Genomic DNA, 16,684 nt, shown 5'->3' with positions numbered 1-16,684 from the left:
GTGGTGACAGAAATGGCCCCTTTGTTTTCTTCATCCAGTAATCCATCACAACTGGGAGCTTATGTCACCAGTCAACATCACCACCAGTCAACTACAGAGGTGTTTCGTGGCCAGGTGGAGGGTCCAGAAGAGTCACTTATGGGTTCCAGTGCTTTGGCTGAACTGGATGATGTGTTGGATGATGAGGCGGCTGATCCAACGTGGTTGCCATCTGGTGGGTTAGGCACTAGCAGGCGTGAGCAGCATGGAGAAACAGAGCAGACGGTTGGCCAGCAGTCTGCAAGTGCTTTCCCGTCTTTCAGTACCCACCAGTCCAATGCTGAGCATCGACATGCTAGAACAGGTCGCACCACTGTTCCACGTGCACGCACGTCCCCTGCATGGAATTATTTTACTGGTCCTGCAGAGGGTGATTCCAGGGCAGTCTGTTCTGTGTGCCGTAAATCGGTGAGCAGAGGCAAATCGGGCAGCGGGTTTGGCACTTCAGGGCTGATGAGCCATCTGCACAACCACCACAGACTGGAGTTTGAATATGTAAAGAATTACAATAAGATGGGTGGAGGAAAAGCAGCAGCAACAGGCCCCTCCTCTTCTTTTTCTAGTCATCCTGTCCCTATCCAACCTGCTTCCTATTCTACTTCAAATCCCTCTGCATGCCAAGCTGGAAGAGGGCTCCAGACCTCGGAAAGCACCTCATCATCACCCTTGTTGATTTCCTCTGAATCACCAGTGTTCCAGTGTCAGTGTCAATGTTGCAGAGGAAGCGGATGCTCCCTGGCCTGCAAGTGATCCGTTTGTTGTGAAAAATAATGCGCTCCTGGCAAGGCTGTTGGGCCAACAGCTGCTTTCCTACCAGTTTGTGGACTGTGCCCCCTTCCGCAGACTGATGAACAGTGTTGGTCCACAATGGCGGATCCCCAGCCGCCATTATTTTGCAAGAAATGCTATCCCTGCCCTTCACCAGCACATTGTGGAGTGTGTCGGCTAGTCTATAGATCACGCTGTCGGCGGCAAGGTGCACTTCACTATGGATGGCTGGAGCAGCAGGCATGGGCAGGGAAAGTATCTAACTTTTACCACCCATTGGGTCACCCTCCATGATGCTGAGGAGGGTGCAAGATCTGGGGCATCTCAGCTGGTGGTGCCGCCACGTGGGTTGAAGGGGAGGCCCGCTCTATTAAAACTCTAAAATCAAGGCTCGACATGCGGGTAGCCACCATCTTAGATCCCCAGTGCAAGGGGAAAATGCGGCAGTTCAAACCCCCCTCCCAAGCAGACGCCAGGATGAGCCACATCCGGGATGCCCTTCTTCTTTGGGTAGAAGATGCGTTTCCTGCACCTGTATCCCGGGCCCAAGCTACCAAGCCTCATCATACTCAGCAAAGGTCTGGTGGTCCCACTCCCAGCAGCAGCACCAATAGCCAATCTGTGAACCTGCTGAGTATGTTGAAGGAATTTTATCAGCCAATGCCAGATACTCCTTCTAGCAGCAGCACCACCAGCGGGCAAAGTGGTCACCGCCAGCGGCTGGCCCTTATGGTGAATGATTACTTGGCGTCGGCCAGTGCTCCAGACAATATGGAGAGTAATGATGACCCCATGGAGTATTGGACAAAACAACTGAATGCCTGGCCTGAGCTCGCTCAGTATGCACTGGAGGTTCTTGCATGCCCCGCCGCCAGTGTTCTTTCAGAGCGAGTATTTAGTGCTGCAGGTGGGGTGGTCACCGACCACCGGACCCGTCTGTCCACAGACAATGTGGACATACTAACGTTCATAAAAATGAATGAGTCATGGATCAGTGATAATTACAAGGCCCCTCTCACTGATTCATGATAAAGATTAGACAGACTAAATTAAAATGTTGCTGTTTTTCCAGCCTCAAATGGTCTCCCTCTCAAACTCTGCTGCATATTTTTGCATTTTAAGATAAAAAATGCAGCTTTTGCAGCTGTTCGATGTTATATTCTATCCTAACCCTATGCTTTTGGCCTACAACCTCTCCTGCTGCTCCAAACAAAATGACTGCCGTGGAACCACCTCTAGGTCCCATGGCCTACGACAACTCCTGCTGCTCCCAAAAAAATTGTAATGACTGCCGTGAAACCACCTCTAGGTCCCATGGCCTATGACAACTCCTGCTGCTCCAAACAAAAATTGTAATGACTGCTGTGAAACCACCTCTATGTCCCATGGCCTACGACAACTCCTGCTGCTCCAAACAAAAATTGTAATGACTACTGTGAAACCACCTCTAGGTCCCATAGCCTACAACAACTCCTGCTGCTCCAAACACAAATTGTAATTACTGCCGTGGAACCACATCTAGGTCCCATGGCCTACGACAACTCCTGCTGCTCCAACCAAAAATTGTAATGACTGCCGTGGAACCACCTCTAGGTCCCATGGCCTACGACAACTCCTGCTGCTCCAAACAAAAATTGTAATGACCGCCATGGAACGACCTCTAGGTCCCATGGCCTACGACAACTCCTGCTGCTCCAAACAAAAATTGTAATGACCGCCGTGGAACCACCTCTAGGTCCCATGGCCTACGACAACTCCTGCTGCTCCAAACAAAAATTGTAATGACTGCCATGGAACCACCTCTAGGTCCCATGGCTTACGACAACTCTTGCTGCTCCCCTCAAAAAATTGTAATGACTGCCGTGGAACAACCTCTAGGTCCCATGGCTTACGATGTTTCAAAAACGAGGTTTTAAATGAAATTACTGAAATTGTACCACCGGAATGCGGAATACAGCGGAATACCATCGGAATGTAGCGGTTACGGAATTTCGTTCTGATAGAATTCGGAAATTCCGCGATGATCGGAAACCACCCTTTCCGATCATCCCTAGAGAACATCCTTTCAAGTTCCCACAGCTCACTTGTCTTCTTCTCAGCACCCTCCTGCATGGAACACACACTTCACGTTGCAGCATATCTATTCATTGCTCATTCTGAACTGCCACCCAAATGGTCACTGATGATCATGTTGGGGAACAAGTCTGTATGTAGCTTTACTTTAGTCTTTCCTGAGCTGTATTCACATGATTATGCCTACAGGAAGGTGTGGCCTCCACTACATGTTGGGAAAGAACGTTTGTTATTAATGGATTTCTCTCCCACCATGCATTTGAGTCAGTAGCAAATTAAAAGTGTTTGTTTTTTCTACACAAACATGTACATGTAGACTTAGTTTTGGATCATTGGACCTCATTTATTGAGGTTGACCAAGGCTGTAAAATGCTGGATTATGGCAGAGCTGGCCTAAAGTTTATTTTTAGAAAATGAAGGCATAATGTTTTGGAATTTATCATTTATTTAGTTTTAGAACTTGCTTGACAAACTGATCATATTCAGGTCAAATTATGCTGAAATAATGAAGATTCTAAAAGATGAACGCTGTCGCAAGCATTGGACTGGAGGTTTCAAACTGATTTTTTCACTTCAGTTAATCAAGATGTTTATACACAAAAGACAACAAATTCAGCTAGTGAGTATTCACACAGTACTAGAATAAAAAAAATATGCTTGGATGTAGGCCTCAAGAACTCTTTGATACAATGTAAAATTTGTGGTTTCATTAAAAAAATAACGATTGCTCCAGGTTCTGTGGCAGCAAAGCATATAGAAACCATCAAACTAACTACTACCAAAATGTTCTTCCTGTTGTTGAATGTTGAAAGTTGTTCATGCTTCATGTCAGATAGAATGGGAACTGCGTTGTCCAAAGAGTTTCCTTTTAACTAAAAATAAATAATCCAAAAAGGTTTGGAGATCCATTTTTGAAATGTGGTATGTGCATTGCTATTAATCCTGAAAAATGGGGGTTTATCTTTGCTATAAATTCAATTTCTTTCCTTTACTATGGAATCATGTAAACTGCTCTAAGCTGCGGTTACAGAACCCTGAAGTTCTTTGGATGTCCTTCTTGGATATTTTGTTTTGTCTAGGGCAAGGTATGCTGTAGTTTGGCAGGCTGGTCATTCACCACACTTCCAAGATATCTTCAGTAAGGGCCCAAGCCTACTAACGCAGTTGAGTGCAGTTGTACGCAGTTGTGTCCACTTTTCAGCATCTGTAAAATTGATGAGTTTCTGAAAAGCGGACACAACTGCGCACAACTGCGTTAGTGGGCTCAGGCCCTTAGAGTTAATGACTCTCTCTGGGTATTGTTCTTTTTCAACAATTAGGGGGTTTACTTTGATTGTCACATGACATTCTTGTAAAAACTTTCTGATGACCTTATTCTTTCTTTCAGCAAGATGGCTTGTTACAATCAAGCCAGCCAATGTTGAGTTTATTTATCAACGAGTTTGGTCAATTTGTTGAGTGAATAAGGGAGCAGGTATATATTTCCAAAAAGAACTCGTATGACTGTAAACTAAATCAAACTGTTACACATAGACAATAACATATAATATTTTATTCAGTATTACTCTTAATAGCTCATCTATCAACACAATTCTTAAATAAGAGATTATATTGTTCTGGGATCAGGAAACCAAACTGTCAAATCATTGGGGAACAGCTCCTTTGTTACATGGAAGTTAAACGTACCGTATTTCAAAACTTTGTTCCTTGAATAAGTTAATTAAATCTAGAAAAAAATGATGTTATGTATTTATTCATGTCACTTCTATTTAACATTATATTTTTTTAAAGATCAGAAAGCAGCACGGGAAATCAAGGAGGAACAAATCATTTTTCTACAATAGTAGGTGATCTTATCAAGTGTGGTGAATATAGCAGATTCACATCTATTTATTTCACATCCTGAATAACATAGGTATCTCTGCTGGAAGATGCAAAATGTCAAGTCCTTATAGGGACCACCTATAAAGATCGAAGATGTGATTCGAGAAACAGTCATCTCATTTAGTCATCCTGCAAGGTAAAACAGAATGTTCTCATAAGTATTGTGATAGATTATTTATTTAAAAACTGTTCTCGACACAGGAAGAGAAAGACACCTACCTCAATGATATTATGGATCCAGTCCAAAAATGATGAAATCTTGGTATACACACCAGGGCGATTTGGCTCAGCACATCCCATACCCCAACTCACTACTCCAACAAGGCGCCAAGTGTAGTCAGTCTGACATACTAAGGGTCCACCACTGTCCCCCTGGGAATCAATCACAAGGAATGTCAATTCACTTCTGACAGGACTTGAAAAATCTACCAGTGAAAATTTCAAATGGGCAAAATGAGTTGTACACTATAAACATTTATATACTTTGTTTTAAACATACCTATCACTATTTCATTTAAATTAGTCACAGTCTTGGTCTTTGTGCGACTCGGGTAATCTTTCATGTTGTGAATCAAAATGTATTAAAGGACCGCTATCGCAAAAAAAAAAAAAAACATTAAAACGCATAAATGAAAAGTACATTTCTCTCAAAATTAAATATGATTTAAATTACTTTCTCCTAAGCTGTTATCACTTACAGTAGGAAGTAGAAATCTGGTAGAGCTGACAGTTTGTGGACTAGCCCATCTTCTCATGGGGTATTCTTAGGGTTTTTTTCAAAAGCAATTGGTGATCGACAGTTGTTCCTTCCATTTGCCAGAATAGTGTGCAAACAGGTGGGGGGGGGGGGGGGGGAAGGGCTTCCTGCATCTTTGTATAGCAGTAAGAGAACAGAGGCGCCAGCAGGATAAAAGTAAACCTTTAAAATTTGCTAGGAGGAAGTGGTGGACTTACCTCCATTAAGCAGACACGAAAAACTGTCTGAAGTTAAACACATAACCCTCTTGCATCTTTGTATAGTTCCTTTACAGGGAGTGCTTTTGTTAAGAATACATTAAATACTGAGAATCCCCATGAAAAGACGGACTGGTGAAAAACCTGCCAGTACCATCAGATTTCAACTAACTACTGTAAAGCTGCATACTCACCACCCCACGGCTGCTGCTAAGGCGCCTTGACGACGGTCACCAACGATGCCTCTTCCTGTGGGCGGGTTAAGCACGAGGTCATGCGATGGATATGGCGGTGCAAGCGAGACTTCCAGCAACCGCGGTCCTTTTGCACGGTGTCGTCGGGGATCTTAAAGATCCGATCCACCGTGTCAGTCTGTAGTCATCGCCGTAACGCTAAGCGACGTTCGCATCGTGGTTCTGTACTCACCTGGCAACGTTTTGTAGAAATCGCCGGTCGTTAGGAAAATCGTCAGGTGGGTACGCAGCTTAAAGAGGAACTTCAGCCTAAACAAACATACTGTCATTAAGTTACATTAGTTATGTGAATTAAAATAAATAGGTAATATAATCTCTTACACACCCTGTTTTAAAAGAACAGGCAAATGTTTGTGATTTCATGGGGAAGGCATCTTTTTGGTTTAAAGGAGGTGACATGGAGCATGAGACTCAATTCCAACTATCCTGTGTTCTGATCACCCCTCCCAGCTGCGCTCGCTAGGCTTCAAATCTCAAATTAAAAATTAAAAAAACAAAAACAAATTTGTGCCAAAACAGCAGAACAAGAACAACAACATCAGAAATTCCATCATACTTTGCACAGCATCAGGGGTAAAATGCCCGGGTAGATTTCTTGGATGGGGCGGAGCTTAGATTCTGTGCAGCTAAACATGAGGCTTGGGTAAGAAAAACAAAGTTCCGATGCTGTGAAACTGTTAAACAAACACCAAGCCTTTTCCGTGCTGCTGAGTAGATTTTTATTCTGGAGGTTCACTTTAAGTGACTGCAACATAGGGGAAAAGTAATGTATAGCTCCATTTTACTCTGGAAGAAACCTACTTCTTATTTGCATATTGTTCACAATAGTGGTCCTTTAATACATAAATGTAAACTGAGATTTGTTCATCCCAAAATAAAATAAAAATGAAATCTCAGTTAATTCTGTGGTCATAAGAGCAGTGCTTGAGCCACTCCCCCACAGGGTGTGTATATGGAGCAAGCCGCCCGCAAGTGATTGCATTAGTACTTTTCAACACTATAGCTGCCAAGGCAACTCTTTATTCATATAGGGTTTTTTCTTTGGTGATTCTTGTAAGGGCCAAGAATACCTAGGTGAGAAGTAGGGAGAGAACGGGAGCCCAATGGTGCAGTATCATCAGGTATAAGGAGGATAAACTCATATATAAATATATACTCACAAAGGTGAGTTGCAGTTCCTGCAACCACCGTATAGGCCTGCAGGGAATTAACCATCTCTGCTCAGTACTCCAGGTCCTGCTGGATACTGGATGGTCGCTCTCCTGTAGTCCGATAGACTTTCCAGAAAAACTGCAAAGCTATTACCTCCAAAGGAGGTCTGACTGGTATGGGTAGGATGGAGGTGCCCAATGTATGTTCTATTTTGGTATTTTTAAATACAAATAAAAAATGATATAATAAAAAGAGAGTTAATTGCTTACCTCTCCAGAAGATATAGACACCAGTTCAACTGGAAAAGTTTTTATTAAAAAAGCAATCTGACGTGTTTCATGGGTCATGGCCCGCTTCCTCAGGTCAATATAAAATGTCTTGATAGCATAGGGGATAGAGTGTAGGCGCCTCTAACACCTCTAATGCCTTAATAGCATAGGGGATAGAGTCTAGGTGCCTCTAATTTTTTATTTGTATTTAAAAATACCAAAATAGAACACACATTGGGCGGCTCCATCCTACCCATTACAACTCTTTATTCAGCCTCTGCTCATGGCACTGTGACCCCCACTGTTCAGTGTTGTGGAGGTCATATGACATCTAACGGGGTTGGGGGAAATAATGCGGTGGGAGCCTCAACACTGTAATGAAAGCATTATAAAGGGAAGTAGTGTACTTGAGGGGGCGCAATACTCTAAAAAATAAAGGGGTCTGTCAAATAAAAAAAATGCATTGATTTATACTTGGAGAGGTTTATATTTGAGTGTATATTTTATGTTGTTGTGTTAGGGCTGGTTAAGACTGACGTATGCATGGCGTCGCGTCTGGGGGCGTTGCGGCGGCTGCGCGGTCAGGCTTTCAGTAGCCTTCGGTCGCATCCGATGCGGTTGCGTTTTTTATTTCCCCTAGGGGAACATTAGCCGTCGTGGTTGGCCGCTCCCTGGAAGCAACATGTCGCTTCCAGGGGGCAGCTCGAACGCTAACGAAAATCGGGACCCGAACGCCGCGTTTGGATAAAAGCGCGCAAAAGCTCGGTGTAAATGCTCCCATTCACTTGAATGGGAGCGTTTACTGCGACGTTCCGAACGCTTGCGGTAAACGCTCCGCAAGCATCCGTCTGAACCAGCCCTTAATCTGCTGTCTGTGAGTTAAGCAGAGGTCTCTTTAAGTTCTGTCCTATATTTGAGTATACAGACCAACCAGCAAGGTCATGGTGAACCAGAACTCATTGGAGTGTATGAGGGGCTACAATGGTCCTAAAAGCCCCCTTGCTAAAATGCTAAGAAAAACAAAAGTTTGCTTTCTTTAAAACAGAAAGAATTTGCGATAATTCAGGTTGGAGTGAGCTTGAGATGTCTCCCAGTGCATCACTGCTGAATATATGCAAATTAACCATTGTTACCATTGGAAGCTAAACACACCTCCTGAACCTCCAGAACCGCTGGAATGCAATGATGTGTCAGCTTGTTAAGTTGTACATGTGGGGGGCGGGGGAGGTGACCTTCCAACACCCCCCCCCCCACCCCAGGGAGAGAAATGTGGCCTCCGTCACCTGGAGACAGTATTTGAGTATGTATGGTAAGTCAAAGATGAAGGGACTTTAAAGTGGGCACATGTCACCTCATAGTTCCAGCTGTACTTACATACAGTCACTTTTTTTAAGAGGAATTTTAGTGAAAAAGGGAAAAAATAAACCAATACAATGCAAGTGAGAAGTTAAAAAATAGATATTCACCATGCGTTTTGTTCATGTTGTTTGATCCACAATGAGCGTGCATGTAATCATTTTTACTAAAGGCAGACATGAAAAAACTAGACAGCACTAAGGGCCCTTTTCCACTAGCAATCGCTAGCGTTCACGCTGAACGCTAGCGATTGCTGAATCGCAATTACCGCCGATTCCCCGACGTTCGCGGGCCGCGATTTTGCTATGCTATGCACTGCATAGCAAAATCGCGTCATAAGTCGCTCCGCGGCGCGATCGCGATCAAGTAAAAAACGAATCGCGGTAGTGGAAATTACCTACCGCGATTCCTATGTTAAAAAGCAAACCGTAGCGATTGTAAAATCACTAGCGGTTTGCGTTTTTGCGATTCAGCCAGCGCAAACGCGCTGGTGGAAAAGGGCCCTAACTGCCATTATTTATAATCACACCCACTAACATTGCGGCAGACTAAAAGGTGTTTTTTTATAGCTATACATATGCACAGAGGGAGATACTGGTTGCTTGGCAGGTGGAAACAGCTGTTATTTCCCACAATGCAACATGGTTCACTAACAGCAAACTGTCAGAACCATGGTCATGACATCACACTGGGGAGGGGGGGGGGGGGAGTGAGTATCATGGGAAAGTGGGTATCAGCTACTGATTGGGATGATGTTCAATCCTTGGTTACAGTTCCTCTTTAAGCTTAGGTTCACTTTAAAATTCATTTAAATATTTTTTTTTAATTAACAATGATGAAGTGCAGTTCAGCTGCTATACTTGTTCATCCAGCCAGTAAAACGCAAGCTGTAGATTTGTTCAGGCTCATGAGTATAACTATACGAGGTTCCCAAGGTCCCGTGCACTAATGACGATCTAAACAGTCTAAAACAGATGTCTGCAAATTGGATTAATTGTCTCTGTATAATTAAAAAGAGTGCCAGTTTATGGGCTGTGTACAAGTATTATTCATACCTACGGTACTTACCCAATCATTATTGAATGACATTAAAATGAAGGTGACAATCCTTCAGTTGTTAAGTGCGTCAATCGACACAACTTTGTTCTTCACACAATACCGCATTTGTCTCAGTAATAACATGTACTCCAACTAATCTACCATTGTACTTTACAATGCACCGTAGGACTATTAACAGAAAAAGGCTGCATAAAAGAAATAATACTTATCTATTAGACTGAAGGGGCTGTAGATAAAAGGTAAAGAACACCCCTTTTATGTACTTATAATAGGAGCTTTAATTAAGTTATGGCAGATGATGAATTGCTCGCTAACAATGCCAAGCAGATCTTCAAAAGCATCTTCAAGACATTTAATATTGCCGAAGTCTCAGGGCTGTCTCAGCCGAGCTTCATGAATATCAATCCCATTAATACGCAGTTCATACTGAATATTCACCCAGGTTTAGGTGAGACTATGGCATGTGTGGTCTGTAATGCAAAATTACATTAAATATTTGATGGAAGATGTGGTAGTAAAGGGAATTATATTCATTTAGGAAAACTAGATTTAAAAAAAATATCACATGAAAAAGTATTCTTTCGATGTGTGATTAAATGAGGACTCCCTGTCATTTTTTGCATTGTGATCATTGTGTTCATGAAGTGGAAATCTAATATAAGACACACTCAGTCTCTGCTGTGCTTTTGTGGAATGCTGGCTCTATGCTCAGAGTTCCTGCTTTATGCAGAGATATGTATAAACCGCTGCCTTGTGTACAGACATTGCTAAGCAACGCAGCTATGAAGTGATGTACAATGGTCCAATAAACTTTTCTCCTGAGTTTACTCTCAGAAGATATCTTGTCATCGCTTCTATAAAACACATTTTAAGCACCTAGCAAGTGTAATAAAATGTATTGTAAAATGGATTGCAAGGGTGTGACATTGGCCCATATGCAATTAGCTTTTTCACCTGAGTTTTCTCCTAGGAGATAATTTTTAAACTTTTTTAAAATAACTTTTCAGTACTTTGCAATTGAAAAAGTACCAAGAAGGAAGTGAAAAGGTAACATCAAAATCGTTTTGAGTATTTTCTCACTTGTTGGTGTCAAGCCTGTAGGAATATCCACTCACATCAGCTCTACCTCAACACGCTTCACCCTATGTGGCGCGGCCCGGCTTGAACGAGAGGTGAGATGACAACACCTACCCGACTTCGGTTACACCCAGGCCTTTAGTGTGCAAGGTATTGGAGCTGAATGCAGGGTGAGCAAATAAACTTCCAGGCCTAAACAGGAACACAGGGTAGCAAAGTCCAGCAACAGTCCAGGGTCATACACGGGTAAACAGAGGTATTGCAGTACAGGAGGGCTAGGCAGAAGAGAGGTCAAAGAACGTAAGAACGTATCCAAGGTCAAACCAGACAGCAAACAGTCTTAACGATAATCCAGGCAATAGATTGGTTCAGGCAGCTGACAAGGGAGGTCCAGTAAACAAGTAGAGGTCCAAATCCAGATAATCCAATATAACAAGAGCAGGTATACAGAGCACCCAGCAACCAGCAAGCTAGAGCTATCACGTGCAACATGAAACTGTTACAGCAAGATTTAAATACTGACAGCATCCAATCAGTGGCCGGCCACATGCACACAACAGCCAAACACACACAGGCATTAATCCTGTTTAAGTGTCAGCTGACAGAGAGATCAGCTGACACAGGTGGCAATACATGTCAGCTGACTATCCAGTACTGACCAGCAAAGCATCCTGACTGTGTGTCAGCTATAGAATACTGGTTAAGGACATCGCTTCCAACGTGAGAGACCAGGGCTCAATCCCAGCCAGGGTCAGCATCCATTATATTTATTAAATAAACCCCTGCCTAAGTGTCACCTGACTATCCTGTCAGCTGACACTGCAAGACATCCGCCCACGAGTATGTGATCCCCAGTGCATACGTCACCAGCGGAGGACGGCTGCCGACATGGCAGAGATGGCCACATCGCTGGATCCCGGAGGTAAGTTGGTGGTTTAAAGGCATTTTATTGACACGGGACCATATGCAATTAACTTTTTCTCCTGAGTTTACTCCTAGGAGATAATTTTTCATCTTCTATTCAGAATACATTTTCAGCATTGTATAATTGAAAAAGTACCAAAACGTGCTATCAAACTTATTTTAAGTATTTTCTTGCCTGCTTGAGAAGTTCGAAAATTTACATTAAATATTATTTGTTTTCAAAATGATATGGGCCAATAGCCCGTATGCACGTATGCAATTAGCTTTTTTTCCTGCGTTTTTTTCCTAAAAGATAGTTTTTCATCTTCTTTTTAATTTAACTTTACACTACTCTGCAATTAAAAAAGTACCCAAAAGTAGGCAGAAAAAGTACTAACAAAACTATTTTGAGTATTTTATTTATTTATTTATTTCATTTTATTTTTTTGCATTCTGAGGGTTTAAAAGTAATTTTATTGATAAGATGTGAAAATATTACCTAGAATAAAACTCAGGAGGAAAAAGTTAATTACATATTGGCTATTATGTTAAATACCTCCTGTGGGATAACAAAGGAGAAATGTTTACTGAATCACAGCCATAGTGTGAGATGGAGAGAATACATTCACTATGTATCTGTGCAACTTGGAGTTGTATCAGTCAAAATGAACAGCTACATCATTTAATTGGTCCATTTCCAAGACCCCCCCCCCCCCCAAAAAAAAAAGAAAAGAAAAAGAAATCAACAACATTTGCACCATCCCAAAATTATTAATATCTTATTGACCCACTCTAGTAAGGACATTAAAATCTGATTATGTCTGGAATTAGATTGTGAGAAGTGCTGCAGAAAATGTCAGAACTATATACAGTATCTACACAAACAAAGAGCAAAAAAACTCATAATGGGGTAGTTTCCATGAATATCAGCTAACACAAATAACAAAATGAGAAAGTATCCATATAGGCAATAATACAAGGAAAAGACCTCTTGCGATCCAAGCAGTAATAAAGTTTAACCCTCCTGGCGGTTTGTCAAAATCCGCCAGGGGGCAGCAAATACGTTTAAAAAAAAGGTCTCACTACATGATAGCCGCTGCTGAGCGGCATCCCCCCAGCCCCTCCGATCGCCGGTGGCGGTCGGAGATCAGGAGATCCCGTTCAAAGAACGGGATCTCCTGGAGGGCTTCCCCCGTCGCCATGGCGACGGGGCGGGATGACGTCACCGACGTCATCGACGTCGTGACGTCAAAGGGGACTCCGATCCACCCCACGGCGCTGCCTGGCACTGATTGGCCAGGCAGCGCACGGGGTCTAGGGGGGGGGGGGCGGCTGCGGCGACGCGTATAGCGGCGGATCGGCGGGTAGCGGCGGCAATCGGGCACTGCACGCAGCTAGCAAAGTGCTAGCTGCGTGCAGCAAAAAAAAAAAATTATGCAAATCGGCCCAGCGGGGCCTGAGCGGTGCCTCCCGGCGGCATAGCCCGTGCTCTGCACGGGCTTACCGCCAGGGAGGTTAATAAGTGAATGTGTGGCACGTTCCCCTAATAAACGTTATTACTGTTTGGATCGCAGGAGGTCTTTACCTTGTATTATAGCCTATATGGATACTTTCTCGTTTTTTTTTATTAGCACTATATACCGTATCTCATGAAAGTGAGTACACCGCTTACATTTTTGTAACAGCACAATGTTACTTAGCCATCTTACAAAACCACCAGATTTTTTTCCCCATTGTCTTCAATGTTAGTTAGATTTGGCGGCTTCAACATCAAAAACATTTTGACGTGATGTTAACCAAACTGACATTAAATAAAACAGAAGTGTATTTAAGCAAAAGAGAAAAAAATGTTTGCTAATTTTATGTAATGGACTAAGTGCTTGGTAATGGACTAATTAAATGCAGTATATATTACCATTACTCTTAAATGCAAGAAATATGTAAAACCAGTAAAACCCCAATTCTGAAAAGAATTGCAAATCACTGCCTTCTACAATGCGAACACCACTGCCACCCAATGCCTGCATACCCACACCACAACCGCCACAGAGTTGGTGTTGTGACCTTCGCATTGTAAATGGCAGGTTAGTGTGAGCGGCGTGGTGATATTTGCATTAGCATGGATGGCTTCTTAGTGTGGGCAGCACAGCTGTGGGGGGCAGCTTCCTGCATCTGTACAAACGTACAGTTTTTTGTTTAATATATAGGATAAATTATTTTAAATATTTAGTATTTTTATTTTTTCTTGCTTACCTGGCAAGCATCAACTTTTCCATCGAGGTATCCAGCGCACAGCATTCTGGGAGTGATGTCACCATCATATATGCAGGAACTGTTGCATTTCTTAGTGCTAATTAGAGGCACCATGGCTTCTTTCAGGCTCCGTGGCATATGTGCTGGCAAAATACATAATGAAGGAGATTAAGCCAGAACATTCTCAGCACCTCTGCGCGTTGTATATTCTGTGCTTTAAATGTGCATCAGAAGCAGTTGTCTGTACACAAGTTAGCAGTACTAAAGTCTGTAGTTAGCCTTGGTCTCCTCTCCTCAGTCTCTCTTTGCTATCTGTGGATGGGCATGTGTCTGTCTGGAAGTTTGCACGGTCTGTAGTGGCTAGTTATCTGCAGAACACTTCATGCTGCAGGCCAGCCCCTGGCATTTGTGTAGTTTGATACCTAATGTAACTGTATTTTATTCCCACCAGGCAGTGCATTTAAAATCAAAACATTTGCACATTTAAACTGTAACTAGACTTTTAGGCAAGAAAAAAAGATGAGATACTGTATATAGATTATAAGGAGTTTATCAAACTTAAATGAATATTGATAACTGTATGTGGTGTTCAAATACTAAAACGTCTTTTTTTATTCCTAACAAAAAGTGCTTTCTTGTTATAATCACACAATCAGTCTTTATGATGGAATAAATATAAAACAGACCCCCATCATCTCCTTAGATGTGTTTTTCCATGTGCCTTAAAGCCATGTACATGTATGTCTGAGAGTTTGTTTTCCTAGTGGCTTAATTATTGAGAAACTTGGAGTACCTGCCTGTCTCTGGGGTAACTATTAATGGTAAGTCTGCTGTCACTTAAATACCTTTCTGTTAGTGGAAATTGTCTTTATTGAAATGTGAATGCCATTCATATCTGCCTGTTATTGGAAATATCTGCACAGCACTGATCGCTGTCTGACATTTGTGTTATGTGCATAGTATCTGTATTTGGAAACTCTTAAAGTAAATGTAAAGTGGCTAAAAAATGGCAGATACAAAACCTATAGACAGGGATTGCTCTGGATCCTAGAGAGCAGAGCTCCCCAACCCTGTCCTCAAGGCCCACCAACAGTACATGTTTTGCAGAAGAGTCTCAGCAGAGCTGATTAACTACCTGTGTTGATTTCCAAAAAACATGTACTGTTGGTGGGCCTTGAGGACAGGGTTGGGGAACACTGCGGAGCTATCCCGGTGTTCTCTTGCTCTTCTCATTCCAGCCTTGTCCCCCCCCCCATTTGTAATCGACCAACTAGTCAAATACATGTCCATGAGCCCTTGGTAGGCTTCAGAAGCACTTGTGTCTCTGAGTGCTTCCGAAGACGGGCAGCTCTGTACTGCACATGCATGAGTGTGCTTGGGCGAGCACTCGCGCATATCCAGTATGGAGCTGGCCATCTTTGGAAGTACTTGTGGACACGAGTGCTTCTGAGGCAGCAGATTTAAATGGGGGTGACGGCACTGGAACAAGGAGAACAGTGGTGCTCGGATGTAGGTCATGATCACAGATTGCCGTGATTTTATGACCATTTTTTCGCTATGCGCCTCCGGTATTTGACTCCGTGGATACATTTTCAATCACTAAAATTCACTTCGGCAGACCGAGAATGCGAAATTCCAATTGCATTCATGCTCATGAAAACGGCACAGAAGCCGTGGTTAGGTCGTGATTAGCGGAAATGAGCGGAACTTACTTCCCTGGATCAATCAGAGGCCCCCAGCCAGGCCCTAGCAACCAATCATAGGAGGGGAGGCTATGCCCTCCCCCCTGTATATAAATTGGCGGCCATGATAAAAAGCTCTGTGCTTGCTAAGACTGTGGCACTGAGAGGATCATCTCCAGGCCATTTGTTGCTAAGCAAGCACATTTTTGGTTGTAAACAAAGCGTTTTTACTCCTAACAGTGTTCTTATACTGTACACTACACTTGTATTCAGCTAGCTAGCCAGTGAGTCATTGCTGAAGTTAGTTGTAGTCAGAGTGTACTGGTGATTAGTGTGTTTAGTGCAGGCAGGCAGGTTCAGACTGATTGTACTGCTCACTGGCTGCTCACTTGTGTTCAGCTCATTAGCCAGTGATACACTTCACTTACCACTGCAGTTGATTCAGTTAGTTTCGTGAGTGACGTTGTACTGCTCACTGGCTGCTCACTTATGTTCAGCTCATTAGCCAGTGATACACTTCAGTTACCACTGCAGTTGATTTAGTTAGTTTTGTGACTGACGTTGTACTGCTCACTGGCTGCTCACTTGTGTTCAGCTCATCAGCCAGTGATACACTTCATTTACCACTGCAGTTAATTCAGTTAGTTTCCTGAGTGATGTTGTACTGCTCACTGTCTGCTCACTTGTGTTCAGCTCATTAGCCAGCGACACACACTTCAGTTACCGCTGCAGTTGATTCAGTTAGTTTCCTGAGTGACGTTGTACTGCTCACTGGCTGCTCACTTGTGTTCAGCTCATTAGCCAGTGATACATTTCAGTTACCACTGCAGTTGATTCAGTTAGTTTCCTAAGTGATGTTGTACTAATCACTGCTTACTTGTATTATTCAGCTCATTAGCCGGTTATTCACTTCAGTTACTACTTACAGACAGTCACACTGCCACTGCAGTTCGTTCACCAA

General features: G+C 42.9%; 1 protein-coding gene across 7 annotated transcripts in view; it reads right to left on the bottom strand.

Moving 5' to 3' along the window:
• Positions 1–4,410: 4,410 nt before the first annotated feature.
• The window catches only part of TMPRSS5 (transmembrane serine protease 5), a 154,746-nt gene continuing 142,472 nt past the window's right edge, over positions 4,411–16,684 (bottom strand). For 4 of the 7 annotated variants that reach the window (XM_068240782.1, XM_068240784.1, XM_068240781.1 and 1 more), the window contains 3 exons: positions 14,042–14,184; positions 4,984–5,136; positions 4,411–4,893 (listed from right to left, as the gene is read on the bottom strand). In XM_068240782.1, the coding sequence (XP_068096883.1) occupies positions 4,885–4,893; positions 4,984–5,136; positions 14,042–14,184 (305 nt within the window). In that variant the 3' untranslated portion in view covers positions 4,411–4,884. Of the gene's footprint in view, positions 4,894–4,983; positions 5,137–5,263; positions 5,357–6,144; positions 6,222–14,041; positions 14,185–16,684 lie in introns of those variants that run through there. The other 3 variants (XR_011022130.1, XR_011022131.1, XM_068240786.1) reach the window with 3 other exon arrangements.

The sequence above is a fragment of the Hyperolius riggenbachi genome, chromosome 6, assembly GCF_040937935.1.
Source record: "Hyperolius riggenbachi isolate aHypRig1 chromosome 6, aHypRig1.pri, whole genome shotgun sequence".
Classification (NCBI taxonomy): domain Eukaryota; kingdom Metazoa; phylum Chordata; class Amphibia; order Anura; family Hyperoliidae; genus Hyperolius; species Hyperolius riggenbachi.
The sequence above is the reverse complement of the archived record's forward strand: the minus strand, read 5'-3'. Positions and strand labels throughout refer to the sequence as shown.